This window comes from Amborella trichopoda, chromosome 9 (assembly GCF_054954075.1).
Source record: "Amborella trichopoda isolate Santa Cruz 75 chromosome 9, AtrichopodaSantaCruz75HAP2 v2.0, whole genome shotgun sequence".
In the NCBI taxonomy this organism is placed as follows: Eukaryota; Viridiplantae; Streptophyta; class Magnoliopsida; order Amborellales; family Amborellaceae; genus Amborella; species Amborella trichopoda.
In genome coordinates, this window is record NC_142344.1 from 52,604,782 (window position 1) to 52,625,147 (window position 20,366).

At 34.0% G+C, this 20,366-nt stretch overlaps 1 protein-coding gene and 1 long non-coding RNA gene across 2 annotated transcripts; one reads left to right on the forward strand and one right to left on the reverse strand.

The window, feature by feature from the left end:
* Window positions 1–1,013: 1,013 nt before the first annotated feature.
* LOC18441576 (uncharacterized) lies at window positions 1,014–2,247 on the reverse strand. Its single transcript, XM_006851806.4, has 2 exons — window positions 1,943–2,247; window positions 1,014–1,854 (listed from the first exon to the last, which is right to left on the reverse strand). Exons 1-2 carry the CDS (start codon window positions 1,997–1,999, stop codon window positions 1,264–1,266), a joined length of 648 nt encoding a protein of 215 aa, XP_006851868.1. The 5' UTR covers window positions 2,000–2,247; the 3' UTR covers window positions 1,014–1,263.
* Window positions 2,248–17,337: 15,090 nt separating this feature from the next.
* LOC148780652 (uncharacterized) lies at window positions 17,338–19,781 on the forward strand. Its single transcript, XR_016040046.1, has 2 exons — window positions 17,338–17,957; window positions 19,401–19,781. It is a non-coding gene; the product is annotated as an uncharacterized LOC148780652 (long non-coding RNA).
* The last annotated feature ends 585 nt before the right edge of the window (window positions 19,782–20,366 follow it).

The window sequence follows — 20,366 nt, forward strand, 5'->3', positions numbered from 1 at the left end:
TACTTTCTATGGTCCCTAACACTTTTTAAATTATAGAATTAACCTAATTTTTATTTGTTTTTGTTGTCACCCCTTAATGAATAAAATAACTTTGTTTTGAATTAAAATACCCCCCATATTAACCCACATGAGCAGTTTCAAGGGAGAGAAAAAAAAAAAAAGAAAAAGAGAGAACCGATCTAGCATTAAGAGAACCAAATGGGTGACGAAAAGGTAGAGAAGTTTTTAGAGAAAGAAACTATCTCAAAATGTGAATGCTTGAGGAAAAACGAATGGATGAGAAAGGCTCATGGATTTATACATTTGGGGTATTTTTATTCAAAACAAAGCTATTTTCTCTCTTGAGGTTGGCTGAAAAAAATAAATAAATAGAGAATTAGGTTAATTGAGAAAGTATGGTTCAGGGGGTATGCATGATTTTCCCTAAATTAAAATGTAATAAAATAAATAATTAACACAAAAAGATTTAAATCAGCTTAAAAATTATAGGGAATGATGGTTATGGTAGACTTTAAAATTTTTTCCAAAAGGTTTTAATTTTTTTATTTTTAATTTTAATTTTTTTTTCTAGATTTTAGGATAGTTGGTTACCAGTTTGAAGTCTGGTAGTATACTACATTATAGGCAGTCCAAGATCCTCATTCCCAGACCACCCATATTATGGTGTTAGACCACATTATAGGCAATCCAAAGATGGAGACCTCGAACCGATCACCAATAGGACACAACAAAGAAAACTAAAAAAAAAAAAAGAAAATTAAAGCCGGTTAGGGATGATATCCTCGGATCATCCCATGATGGAGGGGCATTTTGAAAAAATTTAGAAAACTCTACCGTAATCAAACTTCTTCGTAATTTTTCAGTCATTTGGAGTCCTTTTGTGTTTCAACTTTTTTTTTTCTTTTTTTTACGTAATTGGATCTAAAAATATTCGGAGCAACTCGTTAAACTTTTTCCAAACCTTAAAAACAAATTATCCTCCTGCTTAAGAAACAAGATATTATCAGGCTACATTGAACACAAGAGCCAATCTCTTTCTATGTTCAAAATTTATGTACATTTTCTCCTGTAATACCAAACACCAGAGCCCAGCTATAAAACTCGTGAGCGGTGGATCTCTCTCTTTCTCTCTAGAACCCAGGTGCTACATGGATTAATGGAGCAACATTCACCTCTCTCTCTCTCTCTCTCTCTCTCTCTCTCTCTCTCTCTCTCTCTCTCTCTCTCTCTATATATATATATATATATATATATTCCCATTGTTTAAGCCCCACCAACAGGTACCCTGTAAACGTGCTCTTCCCCTGTGAACTTATCCACCCTCACAACCCACTTACTCCTCTTTCTCTCTCTAACCCCCTCCTTTATCCTCGTCACCACAACTCCGCCACCAATTGGTAACGCCACGCTCCTCATGGCTCCACGGTGCCTCAGCCCCGCTTCCCCATCGAAGGCGTGGCGCCCAAAAACAACCACCCCACCCTCGCGCGCACCAGCCTCGGCGGTGCGCACCACGCTCTCGTGTGGCGCCCATCTGCAATCGCCAACCACGAAGTCGGCGCCCCTCAAAGCACCCACCAAGAGTGCGCACCCGTCGCCTACCACGAGCTCGAGACGGTGCGGCGCTTGAGCTTGCAGCATCGCCATCTCGGGTGATGAGTGTGTGGCCATGGCATCGGTTAGGACGCAGACCACGCGGCCCCCGGTTTGGTGAGCAGCGGCTAGTAAGGCGAAGGTGGTGGCACCAGGGCCCTTGCCCGGTGCGCATATCTCCACCATGAGTTGTGCGTTGGTCCCGGCTGCGAGGGCCGAGATGAACTCGGCTTCGTCTGGTTGTTTCTCTCTCTCCTTGCACTGTTAAAAAAAAGATATGAGCGTAAGATTATGCTTTCTTGCTGTACAATTGAAAGAGAGGGGGGGGGGGGGGGGAGAGACTTCTTACCATTTTTACAGTATGGAGGTAGGCATTTGTGGCATTTTCAGCTGACCAGCGAGCCATGTCTGATAGATCCCCTGCAGTTTTTTGTGCCTTAGGGATCTAGAGAGAGAAAGTCAGATCTAGAGAGAGAAAGTCGGATCTAGAGAGAGAGAGATGGTTTGGAGGTGTGATTAAGTGGAATGAGGTTGCTCTATTTATATGTAAGTCCCTCCTTGGGGTTTGGGTTTAGAGAGAGAGAAGATAGGGGAGGTTCTGTTCAGCTTCCCAGAGGCTTTGAGATTACAAAATATAGTGTTATGACGTGGGGCAGAGAGAGAGAGTGGTAGAATTTGAATTTGAAAGGCACTTTGAGAAGTGGGTTAGAAGGGCACTTAGAGAGAGAAGTGGACTTTGAATAGACCCAGTAATGTGGTGGGCTCGGATGCTGTAGTCTCGCCCTTGTCCCCATAGGCCCAGCCTAGGCCTGGCCCCACCAGGCCAGGCCATAGCTCAGCCCGGTCCTCGCTCCGTGAGAGACGGGTCAAAAATAAATAGAAATATAAAACACAAAACAAGAAAAAAAAGAGTCTGGCTAGCCCAAACAAGGCTGGTCCTAGCTCCGCCCAACCTGGCCGTATGGTCGTGGTGGCTTGGTCCTCAAGCGACATTTTATGCCCAGGCCCTTTTTTTTTTAGGGTGGGCCAGGCTACTAGGGGTAAAAATGGGTCGGGTCGGAAATAAAATTCAGGTCCAAAATTTAGACCTGTATATGGACCCATCTAGTCCCGAGTCTACCTGTCGAGTCAAGGGATAAGTCGGATCCATTTTCACCTAATAACTATGAGCTTCTCCTTTTTTGACATGTATATGGACCCATCTAGTCCCGAGTCTACCTGTCGAGTCCAGGGATAGGTCGGATCCATTTTCACCTAATAACTATGAGCTTCTCCTTATTTGACCCCTCCCTTTTTTTTTTTTCCATCAAATACCTCATAACCATGAGCATTGTTCTTCCTTTCTTTTTTTTGTTCCCTTTTTTTTTTTTTCCTGAGGTGCATTTAGCATGCGGATGCATCCGTAGGTATAGAGGTAAAGTGCATTTCAAATTTTATCATGGTATATAATTTTATGTAAAATTTTTTTTAGATTATCTTAAAATCTATTTTTATATCTAATTATAAAATTTTAAAATTCAAAAATGGTTAAAATCAAGTAGATCTATGAACATATGAAAATATTAAAAATAGACAGTGTAGATAATATATTGTAAAATGTACTATTTTTTAGAATTAAAATCTTTTTATTTTTCATAGTCATACATCTTGATATCGAGATGATCAATTAAAGGGTTTTTCAACATTAAAACTACCTTTTGCGATGGACTTTGTGGGGCATCCGTAGTTCTACATTATAAGGTAGCATCTTTATATAAATTTTTTCTTTCTTTTTACCTTATAACTAGGAGTATTGTTTTTTCGGTAAATATTGTTAATATTGTGACCTAGTGTGATAAAGGTGCATGATTGCCCTCATAAATCTTATGATTACAGGCACGGGTCAGATTCGACTAGACCCAAACCCGAATCTAAATAATATTTAAGTCCACAATTTGGACCCACGATCAAACCCGAAGTTGGGTATACTCGTCAAGGTCTAATCAAATCCATTGCCACCCTAATTATCAAGGGCACTTACCACATGAGAGAGAGAGGAGGGAGAGAGAGAGAGAGAGAGTTTTGGAGGGTATCTAGGAGACAGCTGAACAGGGTAACATGATGCAAGTGGAAGGGCAGGTTGAAGGCTCAGGGTTGCCGACCTGTCTACATGTGCCTGCCTCTTCCCAACCCACCGATCTAGCTCTCTTCATCACGCTACCTACCACTCTTTAACTGCCCATGGTTTCTAAACCCCTTTCTCTCTCTAGAAAAATAAAGCACAACAAAAATTTCTCTCTCTCTAGCAGACTATGGAAAAAAAAAACGACTCTTTCTCTCTCTCTAGAAACCAAGAGGAAAAGTGCACAAGTTTTTCCTCATGAGCAAGGCTAGATTTCACATTGAAGAAAAATTGCTCTCTCTCTCCAGAAGACTATATAAAACAGAAAGTATACAGTTTTTTCCTATTGAGCCAGACTACTCTCTCTCTAGAACCCAAGAGGGAAAGTATACAGTTTTTTCCTATTGGGCAAAGGCTAGATTTCACATGGCATTGGAAAGGTGGTCTTGTCTCCCCATTTCATAGAAAGTGGAATGGGTCTCTTTCAGGAAGCATTACAACACAAGTTCACACAAACTTTATGTTTAATCAAAGTCCACTAGTAAGATCATGGAAATTCTTTGGCCTGAAAAAATGAATAGCAATAGGAATGTGGTTGTTATCTTTTTGAAATTTCAGGCAAGTTTCTAAAAAGATTCACTCATATTTTGTTTTGATTTGGACAAGACATGCATCTTCTTTTTTTCACAAAATATCTCCTAACAAGGCCGTATATTTTCTGAAAAATTACTCCCATACAGTATTATTTTTTCTGTACTCATCCAATTTTTCCCATATTTTATGCAAAGGTCCTAGGCTCATGTATTTTTTTTTTTTTTTTTTTCATTTTTTCTCTCATGTATTTTTTATTTACTTTATGTTTAATCAAAGTCCACTAGTAAGATCATGGAAATTCTTTGGCCTGAAAAAATGAATAGCAATAGGAATATGGTTGTTATCTTTTTGAAATTTCAGGCAACTTTCTAAAAAGATTCACTCATATTTTTTTTTGATTTGGACAAGACATGCATCTTCTTTTTACAAAATATCTCCGATGCAAAGGTTTTGGGCTCATGTATTTATTTTTATTTTTTTTCATTTTTTCTCTCAGTCCAATATTTGCAACATTGATCTGCTTCTTTTATTTTAATTTTAAATTTTTTGGTATGTAGGAAGCATATTAATGGTCAGTCCGATGTTTTGAATATCCAACAACCCTATAATGAGCTATCTGATGTTTGGAACATCGAACAGTGTGGCCAACGAAAGCTTTAAGCAAGCACATCAGTCCAATATTCCAGACATCGGACAACTCACAGGACAAGTAGTCCGATGTTAGAGAAATCATACTTCTCGCGGTCCGTGACATATATAAGACCTATCAAAACTTTAAAAAAATCGAAATATGGAGTGGTCCGATATTTGTGATATTGAACAATGCCATAGTGAAGTTTAGGACAATCAATGTTTTGAATATCAGACCGATACCTAATGTATTTCTAACCCATCAAACAATCCTATAAACTAAAAAAATATAAGAATTTAAATAAAAAACGGTACAATGATGCAAACATTAAAAACAAAACTGAAAAAAATAAATTATATCGTAGTATACAATCCTACTAAAAATTCAAAAAAAAAACGTAACATGTCTTTTTATATATTTAACACTTGCATGCGTTAGGACTTCATATAGCACACCATAAACATGGGGAATGCCTTAACTGGCCGCAATTGAAATCTCTTTATTATGGTTATGAGTGAGGTCACTAAGTGCACTTAGCTTCATCATTGCTTATTGTGGAAGATGATATAGGATGCGAGGTAGTACACTATAATAATACTACCACCACACGAAAATATGTGGTTATGATTGTCATTGCCACCAAATCAAAATATTGTGATAAGGTTAGATGCCTCAAACATGACTTTAATACTAGCGTAAATCTCTCTTTCGCTTTGCATGACATTAATAATAGGACACGGTTTCTATGCGGCCAGCCCGCATATTGTAGGAATGCGGGCTTGGCAATAAATATATTTTTTTGAATATAATTCAATATTAATTTTTAGAGAATATATAATTTTTAACATGGAGAACATGAATACGGAAAAAAAAAATTGAAAACTAAAAATAATAATTTTATTAAAACAACATTTGAACGGTTAGTTACATTTGTTTTTCGATGGACCACCTATTTCCATCCATCTTTAAAATGGATGCTTTAAAACTCTAGAGTGCATATTGTAGGAAAGTGATCCAGCCCGCATGAAACAATTTCCTTAATAATAATGTAAATCTCTCTCTCGCTATATATATATATAATCTTGTTTGACATAAATACTAATGTAAATATATATATATATATCTCTCTTTAATAAAAGAGTTAGGTTTAATTGGTTAGTGCTGGATGATTTGCAACATTGCATCAATTCCTACCATAAGGACTCTCTCTCCACTTATATATATACACTGTTTGGGTACACTTTAATAGTTTGGGTACACTTTAATAATGAGGAAATTGAAACACATTAACCAAGATTTCCCCAAAAATCACAAAATTCATTCAGCTATATCAGGGGTGAAAAATCTATAAGTAATCTTTGGAAATCGTTGGCGTGAATAATCCACCTATCCCCGTTTAAAAAACATTTCACTTTCGTCAGTAAACGTTGTATTGTATAATTATTAAGGTAAGTAGAAAGTGAAAGTAGGCGGTGAGGGGTAAAATATCTATTACGATGTTGATGGGTAATCTTTAGAAATCTTTTCGCTCGTTTGTCTCTCTCTGCTCTATCCCCGTTTAAAAAACATTTCCCTTTCTCAAGTATTGGTTGTATTATATAATTATTAAGGTAGGTAGAAAGTGAAAGTGGGGATTTGAAAAGAGGAATCTAAATTGATTTCAACAGGTATACAAATACAATTTTCTATTGCAATCATAATAAAAAATTTCTACATCCCTATATCTCAATTTGGGTTGTCATCTTACTCTCATATAAAACCAAAAATTTTAATAATTGATAAGTTAAAGTAAGGAGAAATCCGAATTGAAACAAATTTTTTTAATAATTGGTAAGTAAAAGTAAGAGGAAATCTAAATTGATTAGAACAGTTATAGAACTTGATGAGGGACAATTTTCTACTGCAAGCATAATAAAAATATTTCTACATCCCTCTATCGCCAATTTAGGTTGTAGCCCGCCACCAGCTCTAGTATAAAAACAAAAATAATAAAAATAATAATTGGTAATCAATGAGAAATTAAACAATACAATCATAATAAAAAAATTTCATACAACATAATCCTATATTTTGATTTTGGTATCATAAATTTATTGCTTATTTGAAATTATATATAGAGAGACATTTGAAATACTTCTATAAAAATAAATAAAAATACGACTTATCACAATAAAATCATATTATTCCAATCATATTATCTCAATGACTTATCATATTGAAACTAAAGTCTAATCATATTAGCCAAACATATTTTTCATATTTTGATGGTAATGTATTTCTCATATTTCTTCCACGCATAGCCAAACAATAACAAACAATAACAATGTATTTTTCAAGTTGCATCTAAATACTACCCAAACAATGACAATCCATTTGCATGAAATGTATTATGCTGATAATATATTTCACAGACAGTATATTTCCAAGTATCCAAATGGCCCCTAACGATTCAAATATATTTTTAATAGAACTATTATTTTTAGTTTTAAAAAATCTCATATTCATGATCTTCATATTAAAAATTATAAATCTTTTAAAAATTAAAATCAAATTATATTTAAAATATATACTTATTGTCAAATCCGCATTAATCCCCTAACCGCATAAAAACCGTGTCCAACTCTAAATATGGTAAACGCACGGCAACGAACATCTTAGTGCGTGTCGCGATATGGATCCCAATAAACACGTGCTCATTTTCCTATGAAATGCCGACACTATGCATTTTTGTCTTTTTCAACATGGTTGTAGCTGAATTATCATGGACTAAAGATATTTTGAGATGAAGAGGACAAAAATATTACAAAAATAATTGAAATAAATAATAAATTAGACCCACAGGACATTGCAAACTTTAGTGGTTTTAATCGACATATTTGACCCTATAATTTTTTTTTTTTTTTCCCAAGCCTTGGATTCATAAGGAACTGACACTCAATTATTAACAAAAGCGTTTGGAGAAGCCAAAAGATCAGGCTGGCAATGACCCAAATACCACCAATTGTTTGAAGGATAGTGCTTTGAAGCTACAACCCTAGGGGGTGGGACAACGAGCCGTTCCATTGGTGGTTGGAGGCAGGTGCAACAACATGACGTCCATTTTTATTATTAATAATTTTTAAAAAATAATAATAGTAATAATAACTAAGAGAGAGAGCCATGATTTAAATACCAAGTGTTTTATAAAAAGGTGAGGTTTGTATAAAGTGCTTATCTTATATTATACAACTAAGGCATACCTCTAAATTTTGCTGGAAGATGTTGTTCCAATGTCGAAGATCTTATGATGGATTGAAATTATGTATTCAGTTCTAGCTATGAAATTTTAAATTCAAAAATAGTGCAGATCGAACAGGTCTTTAAATACTTAAAAATATAAAAAATAGATAGTTTAGATTACATATCACATGATGTACTGTTTTTAGGACTCGAAATTTTTCTTGTTTTTTTACCTTTATGTTTATACATATAGAGCTCGAGATGATTAATTGGAAAGTTTTCCAACTTTGAAATGCACTTTTCTACTGCATCTTTGAGGTGCATCTCACTTCTATAATACAAAGTTGCAACCTTGTATAAACTTTTTTTTTTTTTTTAATAAAATGTAAAACAAATCTCGATATCAGAGAAAAAAAAGTACAGGAAAGGACTCCAAATCTTACTTGGACAACCGGAGCTTGGCATGATTAATCTTTAATCTTTTCATTCTGAAGTACTGCATTTACAAGTTTAGTACACAAGAAATCAATAATGCTTACACAGTACACTCACATGAACAATATAACAATTTCGGCACATGCTTCATCTGTTCATCATATTGTTTTGATAATAAACCTGGCACTAGGATATAACCAAACTTATTAATAAAAATCCGTAAAAAGAGGTGGCTCATGTGAATGAACAATGAAAGTAGCAGACACTTAATCTCACTCCAGTCATCACATGGTTGCTTAAAATAAAGTGACAATGTTATAAAAGATTTCTCCATTCGAACCATCAGCCCTCAATCAATAGACAACCAATAATAATTGTATAAAGGTTATATTAGCCGTAAAATAATGTAAGCCCAATGGCCCACATTAAAGTAACCACATTAATTGATCTGTGGATGGCTAACGTACGCAGACAAGGGGGTCTTGTGTTGGCCTATTTTCTGCTTTTTATTTTTTATTTTTTTTAGTGTACTTTATAGCAAATAAATATACCCCTAATATTTGAGGTCCATAAAAATAAAATAACAAATCACCATGCTGGCCATCAGATTGACCCATTTTGGCCAATCTAGATGGCCAACTTATGCAGACAGGGTGTTTGGCTTTGGCCCATTTTGCACACTATTCTTAGGAAAAAGTTTATATAAGGTATCAACCTTAAAACTGTAGAAGTAAGTTGGGCCTCAAAAACCATCGAAGAATGTTATTTCGTCACTAGAAAATTCTCCAATTGATCATCTTGATCTCGATATGCATGGAAATGAAAGAATAAATGAATTTTAAGTCTTAGAAATAGTACATCTTGTAACACATTATCAAGACTTTTTATTTTTAAGATTTTAAGTGTTCATAGATCTGCTAGATCTACACTATCTTTGGAGCTTTCAATTTCATAATAGTGGTAAAAATTAGACTCTTAGGCCATGATGAGAGTCTCGACACCGAAAATACATCTTGTAACGAGATTTTGAGGTGCACCTTAGCGTGATTGTTTAAGGTTGACACCTTATACAAACCTCACCGTTATTCTTATATTTTCTTTATGTGCCTAGAGCAGACAAATATGCCCTAAAATTTGATTTCCATCCGATCTATAAAGAATTAAAAATAAAATAATGGATCACCATACTAGCCACCCAAGCCCACAAAAACACACACACCCACACATATCTCTCTCTTGGCATGCACACGTACAAACTAAATAAATTTTTTTAATATGTTAACAGTGGGAATGGAGGGTGAGACGATACGCTGAGGCTCTTGCCCCCTTAACCACCCGGACCTCGACGCCATCCCCAAATACAAACTAACTATTGCCAATTGATTACTATATCACTGGCCTTTTGGGTGCATACCAGTCACCCTTAGGAGACAATGGAGGACACCAGATGCCTAATTTCCTAAGAAACTAAGTTCCAACAAACACTTGTGGCAATAGCCATGAATAAGAAGAAGTGCCTGGTCTCCTCAAAAACTCGTGAAGAAGGTGCCTGATCTCCTCAAAGATTTGTGCCAATCACTATGGATGGGAAGAAGAGGCCTTATCTCCTCAAAGACTTGTGGTGCCAATAAGTAAAAATTGGAGGAATATATGGATATCCACCAGCTAGCTAAGGAATACCCTACTCAAAGGGAAAAAATAACAAATATATATTCCTAGGTTTGGTTCAGCAGTCATTCGGTTTTATGGGTGGTTCTGTTTAAGGCACATTCCTTATACAGTAGAAATAAGGCACACCCCTAAATTTTGTGCAGAGATGCAATTTCGATATAAAAAACCTTCTCATGCTAGCTTGAAAAATCAATTTTACTCTTAATTTTAAAAATTTAAAAAATCAAGTAGATCTGCAAATACTTGAAAATCTTGAAACTAGACTGTTCAAATAATTTATTATATGTGTACTATTTTTAAAACTATTCAGAGGTAAGAATGGGAAGGTGAAAGCTATATATGAGTTGAAGAATCATAGATAGATGGATGTAAATCTGGACTGGACCCAATGTGAGTATCCATTTATAAAGAAGGATATGGAGTGTTCTCATGAATGAGTAGAGATTTGGTTAATTATGAGATTCCCATTTAACCATAAAATAAAAAAATTATATTTCCATTTAACCATATAATCAGGATTGTATACCATGAGATCATTTACTTTTGATACAAGGTCACAATTACATCAAACCATCTAATCTTAAATTCGACAGCTTGAATGTTATTGCATAGCTCGAGAAATTTTTCTTTAAACTTTTAACTTTATCAATAATACACTTGCAACCACCACTTTGAACTCTGACAGAGCAGAGTGATTGTGACATTGTTGCATCAAAAGTAAATGATCTCTTTCTATACTTTCGCTTTTGAAAGAGAATTGAGATATAAGATGTTAGATATCTTTATAAGAGCTCAATCTTTAACTCTCTTTTTCTTTTCCTTTTTCTTTGTACTTTATTTTTTTATTTTTATCTTTTTGGTTTTCTATGTACAAATGGGTATATGGTTAAATGGGAATCGAATTTTAGCTCTCGCTAAATTCCCTCCTCTCTGTCGAACTAAAAAAGTATGAAAAGTTTTCATGTTATATTCTTGTCAGGGCTTTAGATGATGAAATGGCTCTTTTACGTCGGTATGTAGCACCGCAACAGTGATTTTTTGTTTCATTCAACAATTTACAATAAGAAAATCTAAGATTCTTTCATTGCAAATGGCTTTTCTTTGAGAGCGCCTTGTTCCTGTCGTCTAGGGATGGCTTGGGTTTTTCAAGGCTGAACCGGGCCATTAGGCGATTGCTAGCTCTACGTTTATCCATGGTGGTAGTTAGCAAGTCGGGGACGATCAATAAATCTGCTCATCATAAAATCGGAAACAAATCGTTTTTATTTTAAAAAATCGGATATAATAGATCGGCAAAAATACTTCATATAAAGATATCGCTAATATATCGGATTAGGCTCAAAAAATTGGATAAATTTATAATATTAGAAATTTTGAAATTTTAAAAAATAAAAATTATGTCAAAGCCATCATTTACTAATTCATCTATAAAAACTTTACTAGACTAATATAATCAAATCAATTAAGTTAGATTTCTTGTGACTCTCATCCAATATTAAATATATAATTAATTAGTATATACAAAAAAAAGCCATATAAATCTACCTATTAAATGCTTTAAGAAACATCACGCCTACTTATTACATACAAAAACAAATATACTATATAAATTATTTCATAAAATACTTTAAATATGGTACGGTGACAAATATACTATAAATTTATCCATTAAATACTTAAACATAACTCCCACTTAGCAGGTACCAAAAATAAATACACGATTGTTATTTTCTCATTACAATTATTTAACTATGGTACGGTGACTATGGTCACTCCATAACTATAGTTAATGTTTTATAAATTTCTTTAATTGAAAAGAAGTTCGTAGAAATTTGGGTTTTATATCTTAGTTTACTGTGTAGAGAGAGAAGAAGGAAGAATGATGACGGAAGAGCGGAAGAAGAGAGAAGAGAGAAGAGAGAAGAAGGAAGAGACGAAAATAGGGCTTGGCTCATAGCCATTTGGGTTTATAAAGAGAAAAGGAAGAAAAAAATTGTTTTCACAAACCCTAATGGAAGGGATCCTAACTGATTTTTAGAGAGAGAAGGAAGAACCCTAATGGAAGAGACCCTAATTGATTTTTAGAAAGAGAAAAGGAAGATGCGATGCTGATTTGGGATAGTTTGAAGATGGCTTTTCTCTCTTATTTGAGATAGTTTGAAGAGGGCTTTTCATTTTAGCTGAAGGATTAAGTTTGGGGAAATGATCCTATATATACAATTATTTGCTCCTGTAAGTTTATAGTTTACCCAATCAAAAACAAAATATTGATTACTTGGTCCTGTAGTCACACTCGTTGCTTCTCATTCATCAATAAATAAATTATGCTTTGAGCTTTAATTTGTGCCATTAACAGTATTTTCATAAAAACAATTATTACAAATAATCACAGCAATCTGCATGTATATGATTTCTTTACACAATGATTTACTTTACAAAATAATTTGCTATAACAGTATTTCATTTGCACAATGATTTTCCAGAAGGACAATCGAAATTTGCATTTATTTGATTAAGTTTTAAAAAAAAATTCATGCCATCAATCTGTAACTTTGGCTTTTAAGAACACAGTGGGGATGAAAGTTTCTATTTCAGTTTTTTTTTTTTGAGGAATTTTTTTTTCAAAAGCATGAAAGTAGCAATGGCTACAATAGACAAAACACGAAAAAAAATATTTTTCAAAAAAAAATATAGGCAAAAAAGAATAAGATTTTTTCCCTAATTTAAATGGTATAATGAAAAAAACTCATTTAAAACGAGTTTATGAAAATTACGTGATTTTTTGCCGACCTTTTCAAAAAGTTTGTTTAAACTGTTTTTATAAAAACTCCGAATGTTTGAAAAAATCGCCGATTAAACGGCGATTTGCTAAGTATGGTATATATCGAGCATCAACCTTCAAAAACGAAAGTTAAGCATGCCTCTAAATTCTGTTTAAAAAAGTTGTTTCGAGGTCAAAAACCCCTGCAATGGTCAGAAAATCTATTTCCGCCTCTACTCATGAAATTGAAAGATCAAAGGATGGTGTAAATTGAATTTGTCAAAAAAAAAAAAAAAATGGTGTAAATTGAACATATGATAAATAACTTTAAAATTTTGAAAATAGATTGTCTAGATAATGAGATAAAAAATATACTATTTTAAGAGTTGATTTTTATTATTTTTTTTTTCTGATCTATACATCTCAAAATCAAGATGATCAACCAAAGAGTTTTCCTACGTCCAAACAATCATGTTAGCGGATCTATTTGTTTTTTAATTGCTTGTCACTTTTATAATACTAGTAAGAAGCACATGCGGTCAATCATCAAACGTAAAGACAGTAAAAAGGAAAGGTAAGGCAAACAAATCAGCACAATTTTAAATTGCTAATAGAAAAATTTACTACGTTTGTGAATTACTAATACTCATTTGAGTTAAAATATATCTATTTTTATAAATATTTAAAAAACATAGTTAAGAAAATTTAACCCACAAACAATTTTTATAAATAAATTTATTTAAAAGAGAATCTCCTTCCCTTTCTCTCTCTTCATAATTTAGGCATCTCTGAACCTTTCCCTCTCTCCATCTCTTTAAAGATAGAATGCGAATGCTTTCTATCTCTTCTTAGTGCTATATATCTCAATTTGGAGGTTTTTAGAAAAGAAATTTCATCTTTCTTATTGTTCTATCCACGTAACTCTCTTTCTTTCTCTCCTTCTGTCATAGTTTAGTCTCTCTCTGCTATGGCGTCCCTCTTTTCTCAGGATTTTACCACATAACTCTCTCTGTCCATGTAAGATCTCTCTAACTTAGCATCTTGTCTAAATGTTAGGATCTCTCTTCAGTAGCATCTTTTGAAAAGTATGTACCCCACAATCTTTGTAAATGTCGGATCCCTTATTCTTTCGACACAAATCCATATCTCAACTCTGACTTAATAATGTAGTATTGATATAGATATGGTTGACACTTTCTATTAACTTTTGCCCTTATCCACTTATCTTCTCAATATTTCTTCTTCGACTTCTTCTTCTTTTTTTTTTTTTTCCTTTTTTTTTTTTTGACTACTTTTAGTTTAAAGGCACAAAAAGCATACCCCATGAGGGGAATTATCCTTCTTAGATCAAGGCCACCTAGTCATTCTTATTTTGACTATTTCTTGAATGTCATGATTTGATAAATTCATAGGTGGCTAATCCACATATAAGACTTGGCTTGGAGTTTGGTGAAAGAAATGCGAAAGATATTTATGACTTAGGGCACAAGAAACATGATACATGTCACCTTTTCTGCCGCTACCATAGTCAGCAAGTCTACATTTAAAACATGATCTTTTACAAAAGACATCAAGTCTTTAAGATAGAAATGTGTCGAATAACACCATTTGTTTTTGGTATGTAGAGATTCTAATAAATGCAAACAGTTTGATATGAAATTAGGTGGTTGAAAATGTGTCATTGATGGCATACATAATTCAAAATAAAATTTTTTCGAATATTATGATACATTTGAATATGTCGGATTTCATTATCAACCTCCATTTACCAAAAAATAAATAGCCTTATATTATAGAATCCTTTTTATAAAACATGTAAAGTCATCATTTTTCTAAATCTATTATTAAAAAAGCTCATTTTTTGAAAAAACATGAAATATAGCTACATCATATCATTATCTAAGGTGCGTTAATAAGGGACACTGTTTGAACTGTGTCCTTCCTTATCCATTTACAGTATGTAGTGCATATTACACCTGAATCTTGATTTGCAGGTGCAATCACTATTCATTGTAGATGGACAGTGCAAATATAGGGAACATAGTTCAAATAATAGTGGTCCCAATCATACCAAATGCAAATCCTTACCTAAATGAACTTCTTAGAAAACCTTTTTGAAATCACATTAAAGTCCTATACTTATCTATCTCTCTCTGTTCAATGGACCAAATCCCTTACACCCATCCCTCTCTCATTTTATCTTCCAAAGCTTGCCTAGAACTTGGTATTCATACTTTAGCATTTTAGCCTTTATCAATTTTAGTTTGTGAAATGAGTTTTAATTTGTTAAAGTGAGGGGTCTTACTCTTAGTGAAGACCTAAAATTTGATTACATATGTTATGAGTTGAATATTATTCCTTTCTACTTGCAATTCATTATTTTTTACCAGACTTCCCCACTTTTTGGGCTTTTTCCTTCATAAGCGCCAAGGCCATCACCCAGGCTTAGTAGAGCTTGGCTCACATAAGAATAGGGGCGGCAATGGGCCGGGTGGCCTGAGCTAGACCTGCCAGCCCACCCCCAAAAAACTATGGCATAGTCCACGAAAGGTGGCATGAGAGCCGGGGCACCACGGTCTGAGGCTTGGCCAGGTTTGGCCTGAACTAGGGCCGAGGCAGTTCAGCCTAACACGCCTGCTTTCCCTTTATTTTTTATTTTATTTTTTTTATTTCATTCGGCCAAGCCTGGCCTTGGGCCATGGCATCTTTGGCCATGGACCAAGGCATCTTTGGCTCGTTTGGATTCTCGATGGGCTTATCCTGCACCTGCCCCGTGGGATTGGGGATTACGGCCCAGGTAGGGCTAAGGCTGGCTAGGCCCGTTGCTCGTCCTACATAGGAATGAGCAAGTCTCCACTTGATTTTTTGTTGTATCTGGATGATAAGTTTTCTGAGAATCCGATTGTTTTCAAAGTATAATTTGCCATTTTGGAGGCAAATACGTGCTTCTAATAAGTGAAAGTGCATCATTCAACTGTTGTCCCTTTTCAATACGCTCAAATTTAGCAAATTTCTATGAGACTTCGGCCCTATATGGATGCTATTCTTAGATGCAACATAATAGTTGCGACTTGTATAGAGCCGAGGCTCTAAACAATCAAAGTAAAATGCACCTTCAAATAGTTTCGTGAAATGCGGTTTCGATACTAGAAATCCTTGTGATAGCTTGAAAATATATTTTCATCTTTTGATCATAAAATTTAAAGCTTAAAAAATTGTTTAGATCGAGCAGATCTATAAAAACTTAAAAAATGTTGAGATGATCAATTCGATGATATTTGAGCCTCAAAACAACCTCTTATAGTGATATTTTTTAGGTTGGCTCTAATTTAATTATTTAGAACCTCGGATCTATATAATTTTCTTTTCATATATAGTAGGATAATTCGTCCAAATTTCTTAATTTTTTAACATTTTAACAGTTTACATTTCCTAATTATTTCAAGGTCACATGTATCATAATGTGTATTTGAAATTATTATTTTTTTTTAAAAAGAGAGTAAAATGTTAAATGGTATACGTTTTATGTCTATTTAGATAAATTTCCCTATAAAATACAAGAAAGAATCAATGAGAAAATACTCAAGAAAAAGGTAAAAGAGTTGAAACTCATCAGATGGAAAGGGGATAGTTTCATAGGAACTTTTTGTTTTAGATTTTTAAATAAATTGAAATCCGGCACTTCAACCTTCTAGAATGTTTTTTTGATAGTTTTATTATTCTAAATATAGGCCTAATTATTTGGATTTGTAGAAAAAAAAATTAAAATTCAAATACGAAATGAAGTCGTTACCATAAGAACGGCCCAGATTCAATCTGGGTCGTTGAGCTCATATGTTCATATGAGCTAGTGGGCTAATCCCAATATTTTTCATATATATATATATATATATATATATATATATATATATATATATATATATATATATATATATATATATATATATATATATATATATATAATTAAATAAATACAAGTGTAAATCTCTCTCTCTGGCTTTCTATGAGAAAAGAGCTAGGTTTAATTAGTTAGCACTTGATTTGCAACGCTACTTCTTAGACTCAATGTATGAATACTAGAGTAAATCTCGAAAGGAAAATTATTTCATGTAGGCTGGACTGCATTTCTACTATATGCAATCCAAAAGTATAAAGCATCTATTTTAAAGAAAAAATAATCCAATGCAATGGTTGCATTATAGTAAAATGAGACAGTGAAGTGGCTTTATATCGACCATAGGATCTAGTTTAATATGATGGTCCACATATAACCAACAAAAAGTTATTCTAGTTTAATATGAAAGGTGGGTGTTCTCTCTCTCCACGGTGACCAAAAAGGGTTCTCTCTCTCTGCGGATTTCTTAGAAAAAGGTCGGAAACGATAAAATGGTGGAGTCGACCACGAATGGAACTCTCTCTCTCTGCGGATTTTTTAGAGAAAGATTTGAAACTCTTTCTTCAAAATGTGCTTAATTTACTAGTATTTTTCCATCACACTTTTGGCTATCAGCCAGATTGGGAGAGGGAGATATTGAGAAATCTCTAAGTATGTGTGTTCCTTCTTTCCTTAATTTCTGCCAGCAACAAACGGATTAGATCACCTCTTCACATGAGAATATATTGGGTGATTGCATACTGGAGAGAGAAAGAGAGAGGGTAAGATCTTCAATCCATGTTCCTCTTTACTATCCTTGTCTCCTCAACTTTGTCCCTCTCTGTCTTCTTTGGACTTAGAGATCAATGTGGGTTTGACCTCTCTCTCTCTCTGCTTTGCACTTAGAAACCAATTATGGCTTGAATCTATTGAATCTTCAGAGGGAAAACTGTAAGTATGTGAAAGGAGATGGCTTGTATTGAGGGGCCCTGTTCATTCTCCTCTTACAACACCTTCCCAAGAAAACCCACCCTTTCTCACACTAGATTCAAGCTCAGAATAAGCTGTACGGTAGCAGGTCATTTTCCCTTCTTTTCCCCTTTATTTGTCTTATTTTTTCCTGTAAATTACTTTTTTACAGTCGATAATTCTTTATCGATTACTGTGGGATTTATAGAGCACTGTATGGATTTTTCTGAAGCATTTCCTGGAAAAATTTCTTAGTTTGAAATTTGGGTTTCTTTGAAAACATCTTGAGTGAATGTCTTAGACTTTATACATGGTTTTTATTGAAACTAAGGAGGTAATTGATAATGAAAATTTGAAGCAATCAATGGAGATGCTTTGCAAATTAAGCCCTTGTATATGAGTATTTACTTTTTGATCTTTTTGCATGTTGGAAGGTAATTGCTGGAAGTGATTCCATTTGAACATTTTAGTTATTTATGTGGTTTTAATGGTTATTTCTACTAAACTAAAGAAAACTTTGAAATTTAAGTTTCTATCCTGCACCTTCAAGCTTCTTGCCTGCACTTTTGAGCTTTTAACTCTTAAAGGGTAAAACATTTGTAAAGTGAATTGCCTTTTTTTTTGTTTTAGAAGGCACAAGACGAAACACACAAGGGTTTAAGGAGTTGGCATGTATTGAGTATAGTGATGGTCAGAGATTCCCCTATTTTCCTGCAAATAATTTGCATGTTTCCCATTCTAGAACTTCTTTTACTATTCGTCAAAATCTCTCTATGTAACACAACCAAGAGTGAGTGGCCAATTGGTGGTTACATCCTCCTCAATATATCTCAACTTGATGGAATGGTTCTATGAAAATATACGATTTGTTCATTGACAGATTAGTCTGAGATATTTAATTCCAAAAACACATTGTCTAATCCAACCATGATTCACAAATGAAATACTTATGTTGCAAGGAATGGTGAGTATTGGGCTGAATATGGCACATCAGGTCATGCACATTGCACTATTGCTAGTTTATCTCATGATCCACAAGGATGTTTCTATTTGTATTTGATGGTTTTAATTATATTTGATCACAAGGATGAGGTAATTGTGTATCTTGCCTATGTGTGGACTATTGCAAATTGAAAAACAGTCACTGATTCGTATTTTGTAACTTTGTTTCAAGGATAGCTTAGAATTATTTATAATCTCTTAAGGAATTTTTTATGAATTTCATTAATGTGCAGAGTTGAGACCATCATAACTCTTCTTGATATTTGTTGCATAAGTTCTAAGCACAATAATTGTTAGTAGTGTGTGTTTGTGGGGGGTAAGGACATTGAGCTAAGAATCAAGCAACTTGAATTAGATATAATTGATCTTATTGCAGAGCACGAGTCTGAAATGGCTTTGGGACTGAATTTCATCCTACACCTGTTTTAATATGAATACATGGATGATAATTGGACAATTAAGCTGGCTTGGCCAATTCATTTGAATATGGTAATGTCATCACAATGGTTGCATCAGTTTTTTTTCTCACAGTTGATGTGGACTATTGCAGATTGAAAAGCTATCAGGTGTTATCTCACGATGATATCAATTTTTTGGTTGCATGTGACAATCATGAGCTAGTTGGTTCTCTTCCAAACCAATCCATCAAACAAATTTCTTAAGGAAATTTCTCAATATTAGAGCAAGGCTTTGTTAGGGGTCTCTAGGAAGCATGTGTTGAAATGGAAAGAGGGCACATGCACGCAAGCTTTTCCCTTGGAGGATTCTAGGAAGCATGTATTGAAAATCTACATTTGCAGTATTTGAGATAAATGACTAAATAATTTGCCCTTTTTTTTATTGTATTTCATCCAAATTAGCGGCAATCAGCTTAAATTATATTTCATTTCATTGTAAAGAAACTTTCTTATTAATATATTTTCATTTGGATTATTCAGTTCTTTACAACTTAAATTTCATTTATGCAATTGTGGGGTCCCTACATGTGAATATAGAGAGAGAGGTTTGTTCCAAACATAAAATAGGATGATGCTCCACATAACATGGAGAGAGAGAGTGAGTGTGTGTGAGAGAGATCTTATCATAAATTTAATGGATCGCAAATCATCTGACTGTATTGAGTAACAACTCAAAGTAAATGGCAAGCTTCTCATCAAGACCCCAACTATTAAAATCCATGAGTGCATTCCAATCATCACAAACCCCAACTGTTCGATGCAGTAAACCTTCGATTGTATTATTATTTCGTCCAAAATTACATTTGTTGATAGAAAAAGACCACATATATAAAAACATGGTAAAAAAAGGTATCCCTTAAAAAACGGCAACATGTACAAAAAGAGAGAGGGAGGAGAAAGGGAGGGTGAGAGAGGGAACTGTTCAATGCAGTAAACCTTCGATTGTATTACTATTTAGTCCAAAATTACATTTGTTGGAGGCTCCATGGAAAAAAGCCACATATATAAAAACATGGTGATTCAGACAACATTCTATATAAAAAAAGGTATCCCTTAGA

Bases quoted from the DNA above. Each gene is read 5' to 3' on its own strand.
- LOC18441576 (XM_006851806.4), bottom strand. From the start codon at position 1,999: ATGGCTCGCTGGTCAGCTGAAAATGCCACAAATGCCTACCTCCATACT. The intron at 1,855-1,942 runs GTAAGAAGTCTC...TTTTTTTAACAG, and splicing joins ACCTCCATACTGTAAAAATG to TGCAAGGAGAGAGAGAAACA.